This window comes from Sorghum bicolor, chromosome 4, assembly GCF_000003195.3.
Source record: "Sorghum bicolor cultivar BTx623 chromosome 4, Sorghum_bicolor_NCBIv3, whole genome shotgun sequence".
Taxonomy (NCBI): domain Eukaryota; kingdom Viridiplantae; phylum Streptophyta; class Magnoliopsida; order Poales; family Poaceae; genus Sorghum; species Sorghum bicolor.
The window spans coordinates 3,955,878-3,979,662 of NC_012873.2; the positions used below are offsets into that span (position 1 = coordinate 3,955,878).

Below are 23,785 nucleotides of genomic sequence, written 5' to 3' on the forward strand. Positions count from 1 at the left end.
AAAGCAACTTTTTCTTTAAATACGAGGATATTGGTTGCAACCTTTTTATCCACCACACGTATGTCACGTACTCAATATCATCTTCTTTCTCTAGACATTGTCTTCTTCCTCTTCGACATCCCCTCCAATTTAGCCTCAAAAGCTATCCTAGTAATGGCACCACCTTTCACCCTCCCCCTCTAATTATCCCACCTCTGCTTGTTATCATCGATGCTACAACCTTGTCACGCCGCTGACTGCTTGACGTGACTCCTTATCATAGCCCTTTGTTATCGCTCTCGACAATGACTCTTCCACTCTAACCTAGTCAACTTCTCCACATGATGTAGTACCACCCATTACCCATAACCGGTCCTACCTTGCTTATAAGTTTTGCGTCCAATAAATTTTATAAAACTCTAAAATTAGGTCCCTTTGGAACGTGGATTTTTTTCCATTTCTTGTTTTTTCATGAGAAAGTAAATCATTTTTTTAAGTTTTTCTGTAAAATTTAGACCCTAAACATCCTTCAGCAAATCTTTGGTCCGTCTATTTCTTGAGCATCTCCAAGAGACTTTGTATATTCTTCCTAAATGCTAGGAATAACAATTTTGGTAAAAAGTACCCTCCAACAACTTCTCTAAATGGTCGTCCAAATATAGTCATTGTCTATTCTGGGTTTTCCGCTAGCCAAATATAGAAGACGAGAATGACACTCTAGAGTGCGCATGAGATTTAGCAAAACTATTGGAAAGTTTAAAAAAATATAGAAAACGAATTTTATGCAAATGGATCTCTAAATGATAATTTAGAGAGTGAGATTTAGAAAGGCTCTTGGAGATGTAGATGAGTTATACATAAGTCATAAAGAGCTACGAAAGTTCATATAGATATAGTAGATTTTAGCTAAAAGGTATCATAGAAAACACATGGAAGATCCTCTCCCAAAACAAGCAGGAGCACTAAACAAAGGGAAGAAGTATTTCTTGCTATCGCAGAAGTAGAAAGGCATTTTATTTGAAGGCTCAAAACTAGCAGGCATTTTGTTTGTCACGGCTCAAAACTAGCAGGCATTGAGGAAGAAGTATTTATTCCCCTCGCATAAGTAGGAGGCATTTTATTTGAAGGCTCAAAATTAGCAGACATTTTATATTTGTTGGCTCAAAACTAGCAGGCATTGATAAGTGTACAGAAAGGTAAGGCCTTGTTTAGATCTATTTTTTTTAGGATTTTGACACTATAGTATTTTCGTTTTTATTTAACAAATATTGTCCAATAATGAAATAACTAGACTTAAAAGATTCATCTCGTGATTTACATGCGAATTGTGTAATTATTTTTTGTTTTTATCTATATTTAATGCTCCATACATATGCCATATGGTTTGATGTAACAGAAAATCTTAAAAAGTTTTTAATTTTTGGTGAACCTGAGCAGAACAAAGCTGGGTGAGAAATGAGGAAGGGCGGTGTGAACGGCAGCAGGCGAGAGAAAAATGGAGGCGAGGCGCGCAGGCCCGCGGGAATGGTGTGGCCGGCGTGGGCTTGTGGTGTGTGTGAAAAGGTCGCAGCCGGCGACCCGGCGAAAAGCCGGGATGGTAAAGCAACGTCGCCACCCCACCGCAAGCGCTGCGCAACGCAAAGAGGCGCTGCCGGGCGGGGTCCGGACCTCCGACGCGAGCGGGCGGAGCAGCGCGAGCCGGACGACCAGGGCACCACCAGTCCACCACCAACAAGCAACAAGTAGCCAGCCAGCCAGCTACAGCCAGAACGCAACACGGCACGCACAGCACAGGGCCGGAGAGAGAGAGAGAGAGGGGGGAAGCCCGAAGCGAAGCGAGCACAAGAGGCCACCGCAGCGGCCAGGCGGCGAGCGAGACACCTCCACACGTCTCTCCCCCTCCTTCCCTTCCCCTTCCGTTTCCTTCCCGTCCCTGCTCACACCTCTGTAGCTGCGCCCGACCGAACCCCCTACCCCCCGTGGAGGAATCCTCCCCCCGATGCGGCGCCGATAGGGACCGGTGGAGGAGCGGGAATGGCGGGGCACGGCGAGAAGCGGCGCCGGACGGGAGGGGCCCACGAGGAGGAGCCGGAGGAGGAGGACCGCATCTCGGACCTTCCCGACGTACTGCGCCTGCAGATTCTCAGCCTGCTGCCGCTCAAATCGGCCATCCGCACCGGCGCGCTCTCCTCGCGGTGGCGCCGCCTCTGGGCGTACCGCTGGCCGGAGCCGTCCTCGGTTACCATCCGCCTCCCGCCCGGCGGCGGCGCGGCGGGGGCGGGGGCGGTGGCGGCTGCGGCGGCGCGCGCGGAGGCGCTCGCGGGGATCGACCGCCGCGGGCGCCGCCGCGTCGACGGCTTCTCCCTCTCCTTCCATGGCGGGCAGCTCACGCAGGCGGACCTCAACCGCTGCGTCCACTACGCCGCGGCGTGCGAGGCCGAGGACCTGCACCTCCGCGTCGACGGCGGCGCGGGCGCCGGCCGGGGCTCCCGCGGTGGCACGCGCCGCCCCGGGATGCTCTCCGTGCAGTTCCCCGTGGGGAGCCCGCTGCTCGCGCGCCTGTCGGTGCGCGGGCTCAACCTCACGGCCGTCAACAACGCCATGGTCGTCACGCTCGAGGTGATCCACCTCCACTCCGTCTTCCTCACCGACGCCGCGCTGCGCCGGATGGTCGCCGCCTGCCCCCGCCTCCGGGAGCTCGACCTCCGTTACTGCCGCCGCCTGCGCCGCGTCGACTTCAGCAACGTCGGGGTGCCCAACCTCAGGAGCTTCACCGTCGTCGACTGCTCCCGCACCACCGAGCTGCGGGTCCCGGTCGCGCTCCGCCTCCGGTCCTTCCGCTTCAGCGGCGCCTTCCTCTCCAGCAACATCCTCTCTGGCGCCAAGGGCTCTCTTGAGCATCTCTACCTCTGCTCTGGCGGGCCAGAGACCGGCCTTCCCACAACCAACTTGCTGTACGCAGTTCCTCGCCTATCGAACCTCACTGTCCTCACCCTCTGCAGCATTGCCCTCCAGGTTTGCTCAGGCGTCTGTGCCATTTCCTTTCAGCACATTTCACTGCCTCTATGCTTAATTGCTTATACTCGGTCGCCTTGCCTTGTAGTATGTTTCTTCCACAGCCAAGGCTGTAACGGAGAGCAACCTGCATAGTCTGAGGGAGCTCCATTTGCTCATGTTCGGGATGGCCAACTCCAACCTTGCTGACATCTATAGCTTCCTCAAGACCTGCCCGTGTCCTCAGTTGGAGCGCCTCTTTGTGCAGGTCTCTATTTTTTTTCCTCTTATTTTTCATGAAAAACTGCATTGGATTGCTTAGTTTGTTTATGGATATCTGATCTGTTTCTCAACGTGCTCCACTGGACATGCAGCTCCCGACAAATACCGGTGATGCATTCACGGAGAATTTCTTGAAGGTGGCGGAGGAGGACCCACCAAAAGGTGGATTAGAAAACCTTTGCTTAGCCAAGATGACAAATTTCAAGGGGCACCGTAATGAGATGCAACTAGTAGGATTTCTGCTTAGAAAGTCTAGTAGTCTGAAGAAACTATTTCTGATTGCTCCTAAGGAGGATCACCCTCAAGGACTCCGCAAGATTCAGTCAGATATGCTGCCTGATCTTCTAAAAAAAGAAATATTGCATCTGGAAAGAGCTTCAGCAAATACCCAGATATTTTTCAGTGAGCCTGATGCTCAGACCCAGCCATTGCATTCGGAGGTCTTTGTCAGGTTTTAGCTTGAAATGAGCAAATGTTGTAGTAGTCCAGTTTCTGCTCCTATAGTTTTAGATTTCTAGCTGTTAGATAACAGACATGGGGAAAAAGTGTCTGCAAGGCATACACAGTTTGATATATGTTTTCTTTTTGCAATTCATATTACATTATTACTAAGGAAGTCACTCATGCATAGTGGTTGAAATGCGAGCTGTTCTGATCTGCCACATTTTCTTCTTCTCATCCCTCTCTTCGCTCCCTGTTTGTGTTCATGATCTCTTTGGAGTTGGCTTATAATAAGTTGCTTTTGTACATAACCAACCATCTATTGGAACACAACCACCTTCATTTTATCTGGCACCTTACAATATGTGTGGAACTACTTCTAATTCAGTGAGGTGGATTAATTTTGTTGTACAATTGAATTGGTAGGCTAACTATGTAGTTCTAGATAGATGGAGCATGTGTATATCTCTTGCTTAATCTGGGAATTGCATAATATTATTCTTTCCAGTTTTTTCTAAATAGCTATAGTTTCTAAGCTAAGTTTCATATAACTTGTCATCTGTCTTGAGTTATTCATGTAAAAACATGCATCAGAGGAATCTTGTAAAACTGTCTTTTGGGCGGATAGAATCTTGTAAAACTTAGTATATATGGACTCTACATCTGCCTTCTCTGTTTGCTGTATGGATAAAATTATGGTTGCTTAGTTAGCAGTGGCAGCACGGGGCATGTGTTTTAAATTGATATATTCATATGGACTTGGACTTCTGTACACTAAAGCTTTCTTTCATATTGTATCCATGATACTGCACATCTCTAAGGGAACTATCATTTGTGGTCCTTGCATTCTGGTTTTGTCTTGTGTGTCTTTCTTTCTCTGTATTGTTATCTAGCATCTTGTTATGAACACTGAAGTTCCCTTTGAGTCTTGTAAGAAAATGAATGTAATATTTGGAACCATATATGATTCTTTTTCTTGTAGGTGACGCTCATAAAGGTGAACATGGTTCAGTGCCCACGAATAGCTTGAAAATATCACTGCGATATGTTAATTTTTTCTCTCGGACACACAGGAGAGTTGTGTATCATTATATTAAAAAGAAAACTGTAATATGTTGATTGTTTTACCATCATGCCAAAAAACACAGACTTGTCTGCCGATGTCATCTGTTATGAATTTATACTCTATATGGAAATTGCATGCTGCTGTTACTGGATAATTCTGGGATAATTGGATGATTCTGTTTTTTATTTCCTTTTCCATTTAATCTTTTTACACAAATGTCTTCGAGATGAATGGTGTGTGTGTATATGGCACGACCCACCTCCTTTGTGTGAGTGTGTGCACATGTGTGTCTGATTGTCTTAGAGTTACCTTCCAGTTTGGTTTGGTGCCAGAAGTTCTGCATTATTTCAATTAGTAATACTATCTTGCTTCTTGGTCAATTTCCTTGTGCCTAGTGCTGTTTTTTTTGGTAGCTGTGTGTATTTTTCTTCTCCTGTTTGGTGGGCAGCTTGGGGCAACCTTTGTGCTTGACGCTTGCCCGCAACACCTGGACACCTCTGTTTCTACTTAACTGAATGGCAGCGCTCCTGCTTTTTTTTTCTTAAAAAAAGAATGTATAGTTGACAGTCTGTTGTTGATAGTATTGGTTTACTTTCTTAAAATGCTATACGCGGTACTGGTTAGGAGGTGTAGTTGTTTTTTGTTCAATGTTTAGGTCATTGAGTTTTAGTGGTGGAGCTAGACGAGATGAAATACTGTGGTGTTCTTAGCTAGCTTTGCAGGATGGAGCCACTGAGGTACTTCCTGGGGGTGTACCTTGGCTAGTTGGCGGTGAAACCATCTTTGTGGAAATTCTATGGTGCTCCTTTTGTGAAGTGAAAGCCATATCACCTTAGTGCTTTGCACTTTTGCCTTATCCTTCAAACCATGCAGAGCTATAGAGCCACACAGCATAGTGAAATGATATGGATAATGTTGGTAAAGGTGTCCAGTATCTTTGAGCATTCTTATGCACTTGTATGTTTGAAGCAGTGATATTCATGCATATTGTTCATATTTTGAATTTGGTCAATTATGTTTGAAACTTTAGGCTGCCTAATGATGTCCAGGTACAAGGAATCATACTTGATGTGAAGTTGTGGAAATGGATTTTTTAGTGTTTGAAGATGTATTACAAATGACATAAAATATGTGGTTCTGTTGTAAGCAACATGTTGACCACTTGACTATTAACATGCAATATAATGTTGCTTTTTAACTCAATATATCTATCTGTACTGCTTCAGATAAGGAAATTTAAGTCACCATACTCTTTTGGACTTGTTTTAATATCAATAGAAATGCACACTTGAAGTATACCTTTGGAGCAAGCTGTGTTCAGTAACCACTAAGCATTTTTACTACATTTTAAATACTGACACTGGAACCCACTGGTCTGGTTTCTTCACTAATGCCAATTTTTTCCATTAATATTTGCTATTGTGTAGTCTGCAATCATTATAGAACATATTTGTTGAAAAAAGTACTTTACCTATCTATTTTCTCTATTTATATTGTCAACTTGTAAAACACAGGAATAAGAGGATGCTTACAATATCTTAAAAGAGAGTGATATGCTGCTTCAGAAAAGATTGCTTGTGCCGGTGAGGAAAAGAAGGTATATCCTACTTTCTGTAAATTAGTGGTGGGGCTACTGGGATTGACCTTGCAGTGGAGGGGCATGATTTTATTATTGAACCCTTGTAGATGACTAGATGTATATCCACACTCCAAACTTTGTTAAGATACGTTACAACTGAAGGATATGTTGTATATGTTAAGGGCGGAGACAACTCTTGTCTGCAACACTGCCCTTAGCTCTTTTGAGTAACTTTCTTGCAACTTGATAAATGATTTTCTATTGAAGGGGCCCCTATGCTTAAGTAATTAACTAACAGGGGTAATGGTGTCTGTGAATAACTGGTCTACCTAGAGTCCTAGAGTCTAGAATAACTCTAAATTTTAGAAGATCTGTAACCCAATTTTTATGAAGAATCTTTTCACAATTAGACGTCCAGTTTGGTAAATCAACATACACTTATTATTACACCTAAACATTGAATCTTTGACATGGACATACTGATTTAGCTTTTGTATAGCAGTTTTATGAAGAATTGAAAAACTTGAGATATATTCAGGTGTCTGTAAAGTTTGGCAATAGGCGTCTTCACTATCTAGAATTCAGGTGTGTCGTCCGTCTTCAAGTTATATCTTGTCCTTCCTGTCATTTCTGCAGAATGTGTTTATGATCCTGCACTCATATTTCTAACGTTTGGTGATCAGATGAATGCTTATATGGTCCTGCACTCTATTTTAAATGTTTGGTAAATGAATGTTCCATTCTTATTGAAGAGAAGTTCTAACGTTTTAGAGAGTCTGAGTGTAGTGAGAATTAATCATATCTCAGATGATGAAATGGCTGTGCATATGACATGGATCATGGATGTTTAGGCTGTTGCTCTTTGGTTTCCCTTATTTTAGACTTTATTCAACTACTAGACAGGGTTATTTAGCATGGTGATACAACGTGGTTGTCTACTGCAATGGCTCAGGTGGCTTCTACTTCCAAACTTTCTAAGAGCATCTATGGTGAAATCATGATCAGTTACATATTTTTAGTATGCACTAATGCATTCCGAACTTATCTTAAATTTCCTTTTGTCCTTTCTAGTACATGCTTTTCGCCGGTCCTTCCATTCCACTGCACTGTAACAGTATTTGTGTGGCCAATCAGACTTTTTGGTCTGTAGAGTACTAGTGGGGGGTCTGTGTTCAGAATTAAGGCTGCATTTATTTGTGTTCTTCATTGTCTAGTCCTTGGCCTATGTGCTACAGTCTTGGTGGAGTACATGGCCAATTTATTATAATTACTGATTTAACAAATAGTCCTACCCCATCCGCAAAGTTGCTAGAGCATAGCATGGAGTGCATGATCAATCTATTATAATTACTGAATTAGCAAATAGTCCTAACCGATCCACAGTTGCTATAGCATGTAGCTTGTTGGTTGATGCCTAACTTATTAGCCATGAAGTGTGGCTGCCAAAAAAAAGGTTGTGGCAAGTTTGGGACAAAAATGTGTCAATGGCATGTAGAGCAAGGGCCTACAAAGTGTTTTGCAAGCTGTAGTTATGGCATGAACCAAAGGTATGGCGCACTGGCATGGGAAGGTATGGCTACCAACAAACAGGCTATAAATAGGAAGCTAACTAAAAATTATGGAATCCCATCGATATTGTTTTACTTCTCTTACTACAGCCATTTTTACGCTATTTGCTTAGGCTTGCATTGTTCATTTGTTCCCTTCTGCCATAGCTGTAAACTAAAAGTTATATTGGAGGTTACCAATAAACAGGATATATACGTACAATATATCAGACCAAATTCGAAATAAATTTGAACAGTTTGAAAACAAAATATTGATTAAACAATGCCTTTTTTTCCTATAGGAGACAGATAAATATACTCTAAAGTAAATGTTAGTGATTGGTAAAATATTCTCTGTTTTCAATGATATTTGTAAACCGTCCGTGCAAGGGCCGCAAGTCGTTTGGCACATTTTGGTACAAAGAACGCTGCAGCTTAGCTTGCATATTCAGATGGATTATTCATCCAGCAACTTCGTTCAAGTGTAGGCGGGGTTTGTGTGCCTTCGATTGATGGCTTATTATCCAGAGATATTACAATTCAGATCTTGCTCACTTCTTGCCTTATGTCACTTGGGTTCTTTCTAGTCCAGTTTTAAATATGCTTTTACATTTGGGTGGAATGACTTCCTTCACATTCGGTACATTGCACCTCTATTCTGTTCTGTTCTCAAAATTTTTATTTCTGTGTTCTAAAAAGTACGGCCCGTACATTGTGCGCTAACGAAGGCGCACTGGTCAATCACGTGGAGAGTGGACGAGTGGTACTAACAGTAACGGAGCAGTGGTGGACCGGCAGTACTGTGTCAACTAGCCAATGGTCCACACTCCATACCTGCTCCCGTGCTCCGTGCTCACCAACCGGTACCGGTTTTTCATCACGTGCACCTCGTGCTAAAATTTATCATGCAAATAACTTGTCTCATTTAATGTATTTAGCCTCTTTGGAGCCTGAATAATTCGTGGGTCCGCACTTTGCATTTCGTGCACTGGGGCATCATCCATCCTCGGTTTTATGAGATGGATAAGAGTTCAGTAAATCCCATCATTTTTTTACCATTTTATTAAGATTGTTGAGGTGTTCATTGATATGATTGATGACACTCATATTTAGACCCATAGTTCAGTAAATCACATAGATGACACTGTCACGCACGCTACAGTTTCTTTCACTGCAAGCATGTCTACTGCAATTTATACCTTACTTTTGGTGGCAGGGCAGCTTTCCTCCACATGATGCAATAGACAAATGAGAAAAGGTAAATGTGCACCCAACTTTTATCATATTATATTATTATTTTATTCTGTAAAAGGCACTTACAGCACGGATAATGGTGGCACGTATCACAAGTCGTAACGATGAGGCAAGTACTCTGGAGTATTTAACAATCAGGCCTTGTTTGGATGTTGTCGTATTCACTTCAATCCATATGTGTTGGTGTGGATTGGGGTGGAATTTAGTTCAAATTCCACTCCAATCCACCTCAACACATGTGGATTTGTATGAATTGTTGTAAAAAAAAAACTGTAACATTTCCCGACCCCCCCCCCCCCCACCCCCCCACCCACACACCCACACACACTGCACGTCTGCATCCACCCATCTCACTGTCGCTGCAGAGCAGCAGGTTCCACGAGCTTGTGGCTGGCAATGGGGGGCAAAGCAGGGCAGAGACGCAGAGTTGCAACCGAATGGCAGATCAAGCAGTTTGGTTTCGCCAGTTGGTCCATTCATTTTGGATATATTTTGCAGGCTACAAGATGAACAGCAACACAAAAATCTACCAGCTCTGTGTTATGTATCCACCTCCACGCCTCCCAGCCACAAGAACCACCAAAATACATATGTAGAATTGTAGACTGTATTGGCTACGTGAGGGCGACGATGGAGGTAGCACGCCACAATGTCGTCCCTGCAAGATACTACTGCGAATTTTGAAGTCACTGTCATAGTGTCATCCACATAGAGGACTTGGAGGAGGACAAGCTTCAACGACTCTTGCCTAGCCTAAACGTGAGTGGCAGCAACTCCAAGTGTATATGAACTATGGTGCCTCTTCAGTTTGTTCAGATGGTACCTGAAAAGACTTCACGCGAAGAGTGGGTTGCCATCAGTGCCAGTTGCGGCGTATCAACCTGACTAAACTCGAGGCTCGTCATATTGGATATTTAGATGCTAATAAAGAGTATTAAAGATAGGCTAATTAAAAATTATTACACAGATGGAGGCTAATATGTGAGACAATTTTTAATCCTAATTAATTTATGATTTGACAATGAGGTGCTACAGTAAATATGTGTTAATCATAGGCTAATTAGGTTTAATAGATTCATCAGGCTAATTAGTCTACTCCTGTGTAATTACTCATGTTTAGTCCTCCTAATTAGCATCCGGCCAATGTGACACAGACTAAACTAAGTGCGTGGATCCAAACACCCCTCAAGAACAGTCAGAAAATCGGGCTCAGTTGCTATGGACAGTTCAGGCAACGAGGGAGCTGGAGTAGAGCACAAAGAATCTCTGGCCACTTGAGCAGCGCGGTGAGGTGGAAGATGTGTTCGTCATGTTGATGATAGGCAAGATGTGTTGTCATGTTGATGATAGGAAGAAGAGTTATAGGTTCAGAGAGCTGGTGAAGTTCTATGAGCAACAGGGAGAGGGCAGAGTAGGATCTGTTGTCTGTATAACATCAACAGCAAGAAAGGTGGATTCACCGGCTGTCTTTTCTCACTCCAATGACTGTTCGAAATTTTTTTTAGATTCGACTATTGTAACATTTTTGTTTGTATTTGATAATTATTGTCCAACTATGGACTAACTAGGCTCAAAAAATTTATCTCACAAATTACAGTCAAAATATACGTAGTTTTTTCTATATTTAATATCGATACGCATGCGTTTAAAGATTCGATATGATGAAGAATCTTAAAATTTTTTGGAACTAAACAAGACCAAATCTATCGCCTCTTATCTATTTTAACTGTAGATCGTCTAGCTTTTTTTATTATTTTACAGTGTGCGATGTTCCAGCAAGTGACTGAGCAATTGTTTAATTCCTGAATAATTACTCAGTCAAGGCTGTGGGCGTCATGCGGCCAGCGAGCCCGGGGCCGACCGGCCGAGGGCGGCGTGCCGCGTGCGAGGCCGCCAAGGCTGTGGTAGTACTCCTCTAAGGCCTGTTTAGTTTCCAATTTTTTTCAAAATTTTTTAAGATTTTTCATCACATCAAATTTTTAGACACACATATATAAAATATTAAATATAGATTAAAAAAATAACTAATTTAATAGTTTAGGCCTTGTTTAGTTTACCCAAAAAACCAAAAAGTTTTCAAAATTTCCCGTCACATCGAATCTTGCGGCACATACATGAAGCATTAAATATAGACGAAAACAAAAATTAATTACACAATTTACCTGTAAATCGCGAGACAAATTTTTTAATCCTAGTTAGTCTATGATTGAACAATATTTGCCACAAACAAACGAAAATGCTACAATAGCGAAATCCAAAAAGTTTTTACATCTAAACAAACCTTACCTATAATTTACGAGACAATTTTTTAAGTCTAGTTAGTCTATGATTAAATAGTAATTATCAAATGCAAACGAAAATGTTACAATATTCGAACTCAAAATTTTTCAACAACTAAACAAGTCATAAACTTTACCCGCTCGATGAAATACGTGGGAAAGATGCAGAGAGACGAGGGTATAGAGTACGTTCACTAGATGTACATAGACCAGTATTGACCTACGCTAAACTTATTGAAATTCTTTATAAATCCAAGAATACTTTTAGAGCTGATGGACCAAATCTTATCTCTATCTATATCTAAAAAGATTCTAATGTCATAATGTACTCGGTGATACCAACCATTGATCTCTACTCATGTGTTCTTGTCCGAAACGAATCATCTTCCACCTAAAGCTCGCGTGTCCACGTCCTAGCCGATTTCGATTTCGAAGACTAGACTTACATGTTCACGTCCGATACGAAATTCTTGAGGTCACGCATCCGTGTTTGATTATTGAAATTCAATCCAAAAACGTGACCCCCCATTGCACCGCAAAGGCATATATCTAGTAGATCTTTGATAACTAAATTTACATTTAAAACAAAGGGATTCCATCTTCATCATATCTTTTTTAAGGCTTCCTCATAAGAAAAGGTCTAATTTACCCATCCCAGCTATCGTGGTCATCCAATTTTCGTTGATAATCTACAAAAATCCATCTTTTAACCCCCTCAACTTTTTAAAAACATTCATTTTCGCACATTGAGCGGTTTTGATGGTGGTTTGCTGATGTGACGTCCTGTGAGAGGGAGTAATAATCGAATCAAATTGAAAGTTCAACAGTTCAACTTTCAAAAATTTATCTAACGATTTTTAGACGATGGCAGTAGTTACTAGTTATCAACTCCCTCCCTGTCACAATCCAACTTAAAATTTTACTCGATATATAACCTTATTTGTTTGGCTGATAAGTCATGACAAAGTATTGTTGGTTGATTTACTGTGAGAGAAAAACACTGTTGATTCGCCTGATAAGCTCAAGCGAACAAAGTGTGTAGATTATAGTGAAAATGTAATTGAAACGTTTAGAGCAGAGATTAACGACTCGAGATACAAAATCGGGGGCAACAAACTCCTGCCGCCAACGCCAACTCCTCCGGCACAGCTGGTCAACTACTCTCTTCTCTGTTCTTACCCCTTCTCACGCTGCTTTCCAACTGGGCCCGAAGTATTTTGGGTTAGGCTTCTTCATGCGTTTGGGCCTGGCATCGGCTCTTGGGCCTTCCATTCTCGTGGCCCGTTCAGCAGAAGCCGATGGCGCTCTCCTTCCCGCCATCAGGTGTTTTTCAGAAGTGGAAGTCCTCAGCCGTGCCTTCTTCTTCAGATAGTCAGTGGACCTGACACGCGCCTCCCACTCCCGGTCCCACCCCTGTCCCCCAATCCGGCGATGAGCTCAGGCGGGCGCGGCGGCAAGCGGCGGGGCCCCCCGCCCCCCGCTCCCTCCGGGGCGGCGGTGAAGAGGGCTAACCCCAGCCCCGGCATGCCGCAGCCTCCTCCTCCCGCGGCGGCGGCGGCGGAGGAGGACATGATGGACGAAGACGTGTTCCTGGATGAGTCCATCCTGGCGGAGGACGAGGCGGCGCTGCTGATGCTCCAGCGTGACGAGGCCCTCGCGTCCCGCCTCGCGCGGTGGAAGCGCCCCGCACTCCCCGCCGACCTCGCCGCCGGGTGCTCCCGCACCGTCGGTACGACCCGGTCTCCCTTTTCTCTCCCGGCGCTCGCCCTCCTGATCCGGGTCTTAATGGGTTCAGTGTCCCGAGATGGGTTGGTTGGGGGTTGGCAGGCTGCGTGGGGACTACTGGGGAGTGCGTTGGGGTTTGGATTCAGTACTACTTTGGCGGATTGAGATTTGAGAATGATTTACTGTCATTTGGTTTGGGTTCTCATATTTTTGGTAGTACTGTGTTAGTTAAGTTGCCTTAGATCGATCTGGAGCTCGGCAAAATTTTGTGCAGATATGTGGTTTCTCTTGGGATTTGTAGTGTTCAGTAACTTTGGATCGTGGTGCTTTGGTGCAACTTTGGGCAAAAAAACGAGGAATTATTCTTTTGCACTAATATGTGCGTTTGTATATCAGGTTGGTTAGTGAAGTAAGTTTATTGTTTGCCATTTTTGTATCCCAGAGTAGTTGGGACAGGAAGAAAGGCACCTTTTCAGTGTTTGGTGCACTTCAAAACTCTGACTGTTTTTTCTAATTATGAGTGATGCAACTAGCTGCAATAGTTGAGTCATAGATGTAAAGTTCAACTTAAGGGCTAAGAGTTTTAATTTTGAAAGATGAGTACGACTCCTGCCTTTCCAGAAGTATCTCATAGACCTCTATTTTTTTTTGTCTTGTACAATTTCATAGTACTAGCTCAAAACTCTGATTGTGTCACCTGCCAATTTGAGATGGATATTATAGTTAATCATGATAGAGAAGACCATAAGATCACTTCAGTTTTCCTAATGTTGGTACTTCTGAATTAATTTATGAATTGAACATATTTTCTATCAAACTTACGTTTATATTCATATATATGTTTATAAACTTTTGATTCACTTATGAGTTATGAGCCTTAAAAGTTTAAACTCAGGACTTGCTTAACAGTCCACTTGTACATGCTCAATGCTCATTCAGATTCAATGTTTCTTGCTACTTAAACAGATAGTCACCTAATTTTGTTTTAATTTGAACTTGGTGAACATATATTTAGGATATTTGGCTTCATCTTACAGTTGTTACTCTTCTGTTTGTATTGGATATTCTAGCTTTTCAGCAGTTGGAAATAGATTATGTTATTGATGAGAGCCACAAAGAATTGCTCCCCAACTCATCTGGTTCAGCAGCCATACTCAGGATTTTTGGTGTTACCAGAGAAGGTAATATCTTGAGTACCCTATTATCTTTCAGTAAAGAATTATCATTGTCATATGGTTTTTGCTGACCTCTGATGTTACCCCTGTAACATTTGTAGGTCACAGCATATGCTGTCAGGTGCATGGATTTGAGCCATATTTCTATATTGGCTGTCCTTCAGGGATGGGTCCTGATGATATATCACACTTTCACCAAACACTAGAGGTTTGTACTTACAATCATTACCTTGAATTGAGCTTCTAAGGAAACATAGTACTTTGGCAGTACACGGTTTCCTTATGGTTGCTTCAAACTGTACTACAGGGGAGGATGAAGGAGTCAAATAGAAGCAGCAATGTTCCAAGGTTCGTGAAGAGAGTTGAACTTGTGCAGAAGCAGACAATTATGCATTACCAAACGCAGCAATCTCAGCCTTTCCTCAAGATAGTAGTCGCTTTGCCTACCATGGTTGCTAGCTGTCGTGGTTAGTGGCACTCTTGAGACACAATACAGCTATTATTGCTAAGTCTTGTAGATTGACCCCACTATCTTTTATTTATTTAATGGAACCTACGAAGCAATTTTATTTTTGGTTCCATGTCAATGTATTATCATGTGAATTTATGATTTTTTGCTTTATTTCTCTGATCATCCAAGTTACTAGTCACTTTTTTTTCCCTCTTTGCTATCTTAAATTGTTTGCACATTATAGGTATCCTGGAAAGGGGAATAATGATTGAAGGCCTTGGCTCAAAGAGTTTCCTGACATATGAAAGCAACATTCTTTTTGCCCTTCGTTTCATGATTGATTGCAATATTGTTGGTGGCAACTGGATTGAACTTCCTGCTGGGAAATACAGGAAAGCAGCCCGTGTGATGTCCTATTGTCAGCTAGAGCTAGATTGCCTGTATCCTTCTGTACTTAATTGAATGCTTCATTTATTTACTAAACCGCGGTGTTCAGGTATGTCTATTCTTAACACAACTAACAGATACTCAGATCTGGTAAGTCATGCTGCTGAAGGAGAATATTCTAAGATGGCCCCGTTTCGCATATTAAGTTTTGATATTGAATGTGCTGGTCGCAAAGGTCATTTCCCAGAACCAACTCATGATCCTGTTATTCAGGTTGAGCTCATTATTCATGTATCTGATACTTGTTACCATTTAGTTTCAATACAGGTCTTTATGGTTATAATTTATTGACTTGCTCCTTTGAATTTAAATAGATAGCTAACTTGGTTACACATCAAGGAGAAGGTCAACCTTTTGTACAGAATGTCATGACTCTTAAATCATGCTCTCCCATTGTGGGAGTCGATGTTATGTCATTTGATGCAGAGAGAGATATTCTACTTGCATGGAGGGTATGTGATGCTGTGTTTGGAGTTGTCAAATTCAGTTGAACATAATGTATGTTTGTATATTGCCTTTATCTTCTTTGAAAAATGAATTTATAGCGCCTTTTATCCATGGTATTTTCTTCATTTCCCAGTATTGGTTTCGTTCTCTTTACCTTTTGTATCTACATTTTGTATTTGTTTACCTTTTTACTAGCTATATGCAGTTAACATTTGTTTTTTTTTTTTGCTAAAACTAAATATCATTATTCCTCAAAAGAAAAGAAAAAGTAAAACAAACACACTTATCCCTCAAAAGGAGAGAAGTTAAATACAGTTTCTTATTGTAGACAAAAGCCTTGACCGAAAATATCTGATTCTTATTTGGAAATAATTTGCAGAATTTCATACGTGAAGTGGATCCTGATATCATAATTGGATACAATATTTGCAAATTTGACATGCCCTATCTTATTGAGGTACAATAATGTCCGTAGAGTATTCAGATTCTTTTAGTCCAACTTGACAATCATCCATATTTAGTACAATTTGATTACACACATTTGCAGAGGGCTGAGGTTCTCAAGATAGCGGAGTTTCCAATACTTGGCCGAATCAGAAATAGTCGTGTTCGTGTCCGTGATACGACCTTTTCCTCGAGGTCGCTTCTTTACCTCTCTCCTCTATGCATTTAATATTTATTACTTTGTCTCTATCATATAATTGTCTTAGTCAATAATATATTTGTTATATATTCTGCAGTCCCTTTATAGTCACATATTTATACATTTTTTGGGTGAGCAGGGGTGGGGGGTGCTAGCATATCATCGAAGCACTATGTTGCTTAGTTTTATTGCCTGCTTGCATGTGTATCTCATGTTTTCATTTTTGTGCTTTATTTGATTCTAGAGATACATCTATTTTCTGATTCTGAATGAGCTGGCTTACAAATCTTGCTCATTTGTCTTAAGAAGAAAAGTAGCTTATTTTTTAGATGTTATGGTACCCTATAATGAGCTGTAGTGTGTTCATATTTCATACATTGCATTCACAGTTTCTATGGTTAGTCATATTTTCTGCATCATGATATCCACTGTATTTCTGTCTTTTAGCACAAACATGGTTGAAATTTGTGATCCATAGAGAGCTTTAGGCTCCTGGATCTACATCATGTCCAGGGTTTTCACAATCTTTAGTTCCCAACTCTTTGCAGTTTATGTGTCACAATTCTTCCCATTTTTTGTCACTTACTAAATGTTAATGCTTTGGACTTTCTTGACTTGCAACTTTGCAAGTTGCAACTGGAAATGAAAGCCCTCATGTAATAGAAATGAAAATGAAAGATTTATCAAGTTTTTTTTTCACGTAAAATGAAAATAATGATGAGGTCGCTGTACTTATCCAGACAATATGGTGTGCGTGAAAGTAAGGATGTTACTATTGAAGGAAGAGTGCAATTTGATCTCCTGCAGGTAGTGATCTACTTTTGCTTGACAGTTAAATCAGTTCTTGTTGTTTTCATGAGATTATTTCATATGCTTCTTTATCTTCACTAACCAGATATGATGCAGGCTATGCAACGGGATTACAAGCTGAGTTCTTATTCATTAAACTCTGTATCGGCACACTTCCTTGGGGAACAAGTAAGTTCAAACATTTCAAGTGCTCTATGTTGCTTTCAGTCATTGTGCTGCACTTCTGTTTGAACTATTTTTTTTGTGCGTGTTTTATCAGTGCTAGTTTTGGCTTCGGATAGAAGGCTTTGCTGTGGTTCTTCTTGTTGCTGTTGGTGGTGTGGACTCTATATTTCTGATCGCATGGCATGTCTTCAGTCTTCTAGAAAATTGATGTTCTTTTGCAAAATTACCTATGTAGATGGATTTATTTGTGTCCATATCATTTCTATACTATTTACTAACATTGATTGATTCTAATATTCTTTCCTTCTCTTGAGAACCCCTTACCTTTTCTTTCCTAATGATTGAATTTTTGAGCAGAAAGAAGATGTTCATCATTCAATTATATCTGATCTTCAAAATGGAAACCCAGAGACACGAAGGCGGCTGGCAGTCTATTGCTTGAAGGTCAACTAAATATACCTTTTTGTTTTAGTTGTTACTAAACTGGTGATGTTTTACAGACTATGTTGGTAAGTTGTGGCCACTTTGTTATTATTACTGTTGGAGCTTTTAAGTGGCGCCCCAGAAGCATTTGGACCAATTTGTCCAAATAAATAAATACTTACATATTGCTCTACTCGTCGCTTTGAACATTAACAAGTACAATGTCAATGTTCGAGCACCAATTTTGCATTTTGGAAATTTCTCAGCAACACTAGGGCTTTGGAAAATTGTTACAGTATATTTGTGTGTTTTGTTTTCAATTTCCTACTGGCCAGTAGGTCTGCCAATAGCATGAAACAGTGCTATTATTGATTTCACTGTATCAGCTGATTTCTCTCATACGTGTTTGAGAAAAATGTGTAAGCTGATATGTAGCATTTTTTTTTGGAGCCTACATCAAACCAGTTTTGACTTCTGCCTTCGTAAAACAGGATGCTTATCTTCCTCAAAGACTGTTGGACAAATTGTTGTATATCTACAATTATGTGGAAATGGCGAGGGTCACTGGTGTTCCCATTTCATTTTTACTTTCAAGGGGACAAAGTATTAAGGTGAGAATGAGCCAATCATGCTATTGGAAATTCCACACTCTAGTACCCTAAGAATAGTTTCATTTGTACCACAGGTCCTCTCACAACTACTCAGGAAAGCAAAACAGAAAAACCTTGTTATACCAAATATAAAGGGTCAAGGGTCCGGGCAAGATACCTTTGAGGGTGCAACTGTAAGTTGGACATTATCTGCACATTTGTAGCCCATTTGTCATTTCCTGCCCACAGCTATTGCAGTTATTAGGATATTTGTATTTGTCTATTACAAACTTTTTTAGTTTGCTCTGTACACTGAAACTATCTTTGCATTGCTTGCCTTGAACTGAGGGTATAGCCGTATAGATATTTTTCATCACAAGCTAAAGAAAATGTAGATGACTAATTAAGCTGTCCACACTTCAAAATTTGTTCTTGATGCATGTGGAAGTGAAATACATATGCAGGGTTTTTCCACTCTAGAAACACGCTTTTGTGTATGCTAACAATCCTTCCATCTATGAGGCAAGAAGTTTTCATCAGTTTACCCACCTAAATTGATCGTGCAATGAACAATTTAGTTTTGTTTCTTTGTACTATAAGGATTTGCTGTAATATATGCCCCTTTCAATTTTTAGGTTTTGGAGGCAAGGGCTGGATTTTATGAGAAGCCCATTGCAACTTTGGACTTCGCTTCTTTGTATCCATCCATCATGATGGCATATAACCTCTGCTACTGTACTTTGGTAATTTTTCTGTGGATTTCTGATGCTTATATAGTTATAATTATTGCTGCATGCTCTACATTTTTTTTGGTCTCTACTCTCTACAATGGATGACAATTTACTAGTTATTATTTAATTTTGGAGGTGCCCCCTGAGGACGCTCGTAAACTCAACTTACCTCCAGAAAGCATCAATAAAACCCCATCTGGTGAAATATTTGTGAAACCAGAACTACAGAAGGTATTTGCATCCTGTCTTGATGATAGGTGTTCTGTACAGAAGATGTGTTCTCTAACAAAGCTTATGAACGCAATATCAGGGTATACTTCCTGAGATCCTTGAAGAATTATTAGCAGCTCGGAAAAGGGCAAAAGCAGATTTAAAGGTATTTTTCTCAATGCATCTGTAAGAAAACTGTACTCACTCCATTCTAAATTGTAAGTTGTTTTGGCTTTTCTAGACAACTTGTACATCTTTTTGGTTTTTCTAGATACATAGTCTTTTACTATGTGTCTGGACATAGTGTATATCTAGGTGCATAGCTAGCTATGTACCTAGAAAATCCAAAACGCCCTACAATTTAGAACGGAGACAGTATTAAAGATCTTCCACACTTGCAATTTGCAAAAAGCTAGATCTTCATGCAATGCTAAGTCTCTGTCCCATGTTAAACTTGCCAATTATTTGTTCAGGAAGCGAAGGACCCACTCGAAAGGGCTGTTCTTGATGGTCGTCAGCTTGCACTGAAAGTACTTCCATATCTTTTCTCCCTTCATTCCATCAATACATTGGTTCAAATTTGAACTGCTTGAATAATGGCATTGTTGAATTGCTTATGTTTCAGATAAGTGCAAATTCAGTTTATGGTTTCACTGGAGCAACTGTTGGTCAGTTACCTTGCTTAGAGATTTCTTCAAGCGTGACCAGCTATGGTAAGCCTTAGTTTAACATAATTAAGAAATTCATTGTATGGTTTGCTAGCTATTTTGATGTCAAGTTTCTTGCATTGAAGCATTTTGGTCACAGGACGACAGATGATTGAACATACAAAAAAGCTTGTTGAAGATAAATTCACAACAGTAGGAGGTTATGAGCATAATGCAGAGGTAAAGTAGTGTTGCGTTGTTCTTATAAAAATCTATTAGATTCCCTGTTAATTTTTTCTGCTTGATCTCACAAAGTTCAAGCCTTCAGCTTTTGCCCTTGTACTATGTTATACCCTGTATCTTCATGATTGATCTATGAGTATTGCAGCCCTATGGTCTAGGGACATCAACTGAAAAGCAACCCAATATATATAAAAAAGGTTCAAGCCATGCAAACCACTATCTAAAACTGACACTATGCATTGGGCACATGTAAATTTGATTCAACTAGTTTTAGCTAGATATCAGCATAGTGATACTGAATTAGAGGTTCACTGTGCACTCAAGAACCACGAACATTGCTCAAGACTTTGTTCTCATGATATCTTGCCCTCCCTTATGGTCAATTTCTTGGAAGTCTAGGTATTAGCACTGTAGCCAGTTTTTTTTTTCCAGCAAGCTTCCCTGTCTGCTTTTTTTTTTTGGGTTCGAAGGTGCCTTTCACTCATTTGCTGATATAACTGATACATCAAATTTGGTTACTTCGCAGGTAATTTACGGGGACACTGATTCTGTGATGGTACAGTTCGGTGTTTCTACGGTTGAAGATGCAATGAAGTTAGGAAGAGAAGCTGCAGATTATATTAGTGGAACCTTTACCAAGGTGAACAGAGAAACACTTACAAACATGAGGCTTTGGAATGAGTCATACAGCAGCATTTGAGTAGAACATTGGCTTGTCTGTCCTCATTGTAGAACTGTCATACTTGATACCATCCATGACCTTTTTGCGATTTGGAACAGTGAAACCAGTTATGAGAATGCTCTTTTTTAAGAAAAAAAATCTGAACCCTTGAACATCTAACTGCAAGGTTACTGCCTCTCACAGTAGTTTCTAGCTTTATCAGCTCCAATTCTTATCTGGTCAGCTGTCTGTTCTAATTTATCTGTCTCTACTTCTCTTCCCATCTGGCCAAATATAGGAAATTTGAAACAGTGTGACCAAAATAGAGTGAAAAATTTGTCCACACTCCTTTTAGAAGGGCAAAACACTATCCATCCATAACTTTTATTGTGTCACAAAGCAACTACCTTTTCTAACTGTAATTTTTGTGATGCCTTAGGTAGTTTCTTTGACTTATCTTATAAATGGGCACTAGGAGTTACCTGATCTTTTCATCGTTATATTCCTGTGGTATTTTGTTAACTTTAGTCAACTGACCTGGATGACAATTTTTCTGAAATGGTCTGTAACATTTGTTAAAAAGTAACCTAAGATTTCATTTTCATTTAAGTTCCAACTCACACGTTGCTTATGACATCTTTCTCACAGCCCATCAAACTGGAGTTTGAGAAGGTCTATTTTCCTTACCTTCTAATCAGCAAGAAGAGATATGCTGGTTTGTACTGGACAAATCCTGAGAAATTTGACAAAATGGATGCAAAAGGTATTCCTTTTTGTTTTAGCTGTGTAAAACATAAACTATTTTCATTGGATGTGGAGCACAGATGTTAGTTATTCTTTTTGAACACAAAGATGTTAGTTATTCTTCCTTTCAAATGTCTTGTATTGCTGCGTGCAGGTATTGAAACTGTGAGAAGGGACAACTGTTTACTGGTAAAGAACCTGGTTACTGAGTGTCTTCATAAAATACTGGTGGACCGTGATGTTCCTGGTGCAGTCCAATATGTCAAGAACACCATATCTGATCTATTAATGAATCGTGTCGACTTGTCTCTTCTTGTCATAACAAAGGTGGGCAAATTCAGCTGTTCTAAGATGAATTTTGTATTCTGTGTTGCAACTCTTTTGACTGTTTAAGATGCACAGGGTTTGACAAAAACGGGAGAAGATTACGCGGTAAAAGCTGCTCATGTGGAGCTGGCTGAGAGGATGCGAAAGGTATGAACCCTAGATGCTATTACCATATCTTGATATTCAAACCATTCTTAATGATATGGTGTCTTAGTGCTGCTGAAAAATCATGGTTTTCTTGAGCAGAGAGATCCAGCTACTGCACCTACTGTTGGTGACCGTGTTCCTTATGTTATAATTAAAGCAGCAAAAGGGGCAAAGGTAAAAAAAAAAATCTGCATCATGTGCTGCAGTATTCTGTCATACAGTGGTAGTATGTTTGATACATTTGTCTTTCTGCATGCAGGCATATGAGAAATCAGAAGATCCTATTTATGTTTTGGACAATAATATACCCATTGATCCTCAATACTACCTTGAGAACCAAATCAGCAAGGTTTGTGTCCGATGCTTCACCTAGTATTCAGAGCCTCTCCCCTTCTGCTTTCCCAAAAGGAGTTTTAACTGACCACTTGTCAATCGGCAGCCACTTTTGAGGATCTTTGAGCCAATTCTGAAGAATGCCAGCAAAGAGTTGCTTCATGGAAGCCACACCAGATCTGTTTCAATCTCAACTCCTTCAAATAGCGGGATAATGAAATTTGCAAAGAAACAATTAACTTGCCTTGGGTGCAAAGCTGTTATCAGGTGACGCATGCACTACATTGCGGATGCAAAAACCTAAGCAACCGGTGTCTATAAACACCTAACCATTTTGTCCTGCATTTTCATCCTGCAGTGGTGCCAGTCAGACACTTTGCTCACATTGCAAGGGAAGAGAAGCAGAGTTATACTGCAAAACAGTAGCAAATGGTATGGGTTATACTTATACACTTTGAAATGCATCTATTTTTTTGGAAGCACTATGCCCCTGAGGTCACCACTAACAGATCAAATTTCAACATCTGCAGTTTCTGACCTGGAGATGCTCTTTGGGAGGCTATGGACGCAATGCCAGGAGTGCCAAGGATCTCTGCACCAGGACGTTCTCTGCACAAGGTTTGCTTTTTTTTCCACTCGATTCGACACTTGCTGATTACTTCGTTCCAGTCACAAGCTTAAAACCTCTTCCTGTACAATTGAATGATCGCAGTCGGGATTGTCCGATTTTCTATCGGCGAAGGAAGGCACAGAAGGATATGGCGGAAGCTAGGCTGCAGCTTGACCGGTGGGACTTCTGAGCTTGTAAATTCTCACACTGGCTGCCTGCATCTGCTGTGGATATATTGCTGCAGAGGGCAGGAAGCTACCGTCGACCGCAGCATGATGCATGCCAAGATGAGACTGGACTTTTGCAAGCATCCAGGTACACTTGAGTTCGGGTCACCTAGGCTGGCTCGCCACTTAGCCAGTACGATTCACTGGCATGTTTGCTGTTTATATGTTCTTAGTTGTAGTTTAGGTGTGAGTTGGTAGATGGTAGGAGGTTTGTGTCTCCTTCATGTGGCTAGTGCCGAGAAAGAATGCTTGCTCCTCAAGTGAGGTGATGCTGACGTACTAGGCAGAAGAATTCTGGAGCAGTTCACCTTATAAGATGTAACCGAGTAAGATGAGACACTTTGAAGGCCACATGAATTCTCCATCATGTGACAGGTGTGACTGTGTGAGCATGAGGTTGTTTAATCCCGAGCAATTAGCAAGCTTGAACCAGGTTCAATCCTTGGGTGGCTCACGCGGTTTTGTTTACTCCCAAAACCTCCTAGGGCGCTTGGTCACCCAACGCACGTTGTTGTAATTTGTAAACTAAAACTCCTATCTTAATAGGATGATCCACAAATCTTTAATGTATTAGAGAAAAAGAAACACCCAAGAACTTATTAGCCTAA

General features: G+C 41.0%; 2 protein-coding genes across 2 annotated transcripts; both read left to right on the forward strand.

The window, feature by feature from the left end:
* LOC8074667 (putative F-box/FBD/LRR-repeat protein At2g05300) lies at nt 1,660-3,933 on the forward strand. The gene is made up of 3 exons (XM_002451535.2): nt 1,660-2,994; nt 3,083-3,241; nt 3,348-3,933. The coding sequence occupies exons 1-3, from the start codon at nt 2,014-2,016 to the stop codon at nt 3,711-3,713; spliced, it is 1,506 nt and encodes a 501-aa protein (XP_002451580.1). The 5' UTR covers nt 1,660-2,013; the 3' UTR covers nt 3,714-3,933.
* LOC8074668 (DNA polymerase delta catalytic subunit) lies at nt 12,786-23,613 on the forward strand. The gene is made up of 30 exons (XM_002451536.2): nt 12,786-13,150; nt 14,217-14,327; nt 14,423-14,529; nt 14,629-14,788; nt 15,017-15,212; nt 15,297-15,432; nt 15,534-15,671; nt 16,046-16,123; nt 16,214-16,305; nt 17,050-17,116; nt 17,216-17,287; nt 17,642-17,728; nt 18,199-18,318; nt 18,393-18,491; nt 18,933-19,040; nt 19,164-19,259; nt 19,339-19,404; nt 19,712-19,768; nt 19,864-19,951; nt 20,046-20,125; nt 20,655-20,768; nt 21,438-21,552; nt 21,688-21,860; nt 21,936-22,007; nt 22,107-22,181; nt 22,267-22,356; nt 22,447-22,607; nt 22,699-22,772; nt 22,871-22,958; nt 23,053-23,613. Exons 1-30 carry the CDS (start codon nt 12,853-12,855, stop codon nt 23,138-23,140), a joined length of 3,306 nt encoding a protein of 1,101 aa, XP_002451581.1. The 5' UTR covers nt 12,786-12,852; the 3' UTR covers nt 23,141-23,613.

Bases quoted from the DNA above. Each gene is read 5' to 3' on its own strand.
- LOC8074668 (XM_002451536.2), top strand. From the start codon at position 12,853: ATGAGCTCAGGCGGGCGCGGCGGCAAGCGGCGGGGCCCCCCGCCCCCC. The intron at 18,492-18,932 runs GTAAGTTGGACA...TTCAATTTTTAG, and splicing joins ATACCTTTGAGGGTGCAACT to GTTTTGGAGGCAAGGGCTGG. The intron at 19,041-19,163 runs GTAATTTTTCTG...TTAATTTTGGAG, and splicing joins ACCTCTGCTACTGTACTTTG to GTGCCCCCTGAGGACGCTCG.
- LOC8074667 (XM_002451535.2), top strand. From the start codon at position 2,014: ATGGCGGGGCACGGCGAGAAGCGGCGCCGGACGGGAGGGGCCCACGAG. The intron at 2,995-3,082 runs GTTTGCTCAGGC...CTTGCCTTGTAG, and splicing joins TCTGCAGCATTGCCCTCCAG to TATGTTTCTTCCACAGCCAA. The intron at 3,242-3,347 runs GTCTCTATTTTT...CTGGACATGCAG, and splicing joins TGGAGCGCCTCTTTGTGCAG to CTCCCGACAAATACCGGTGA.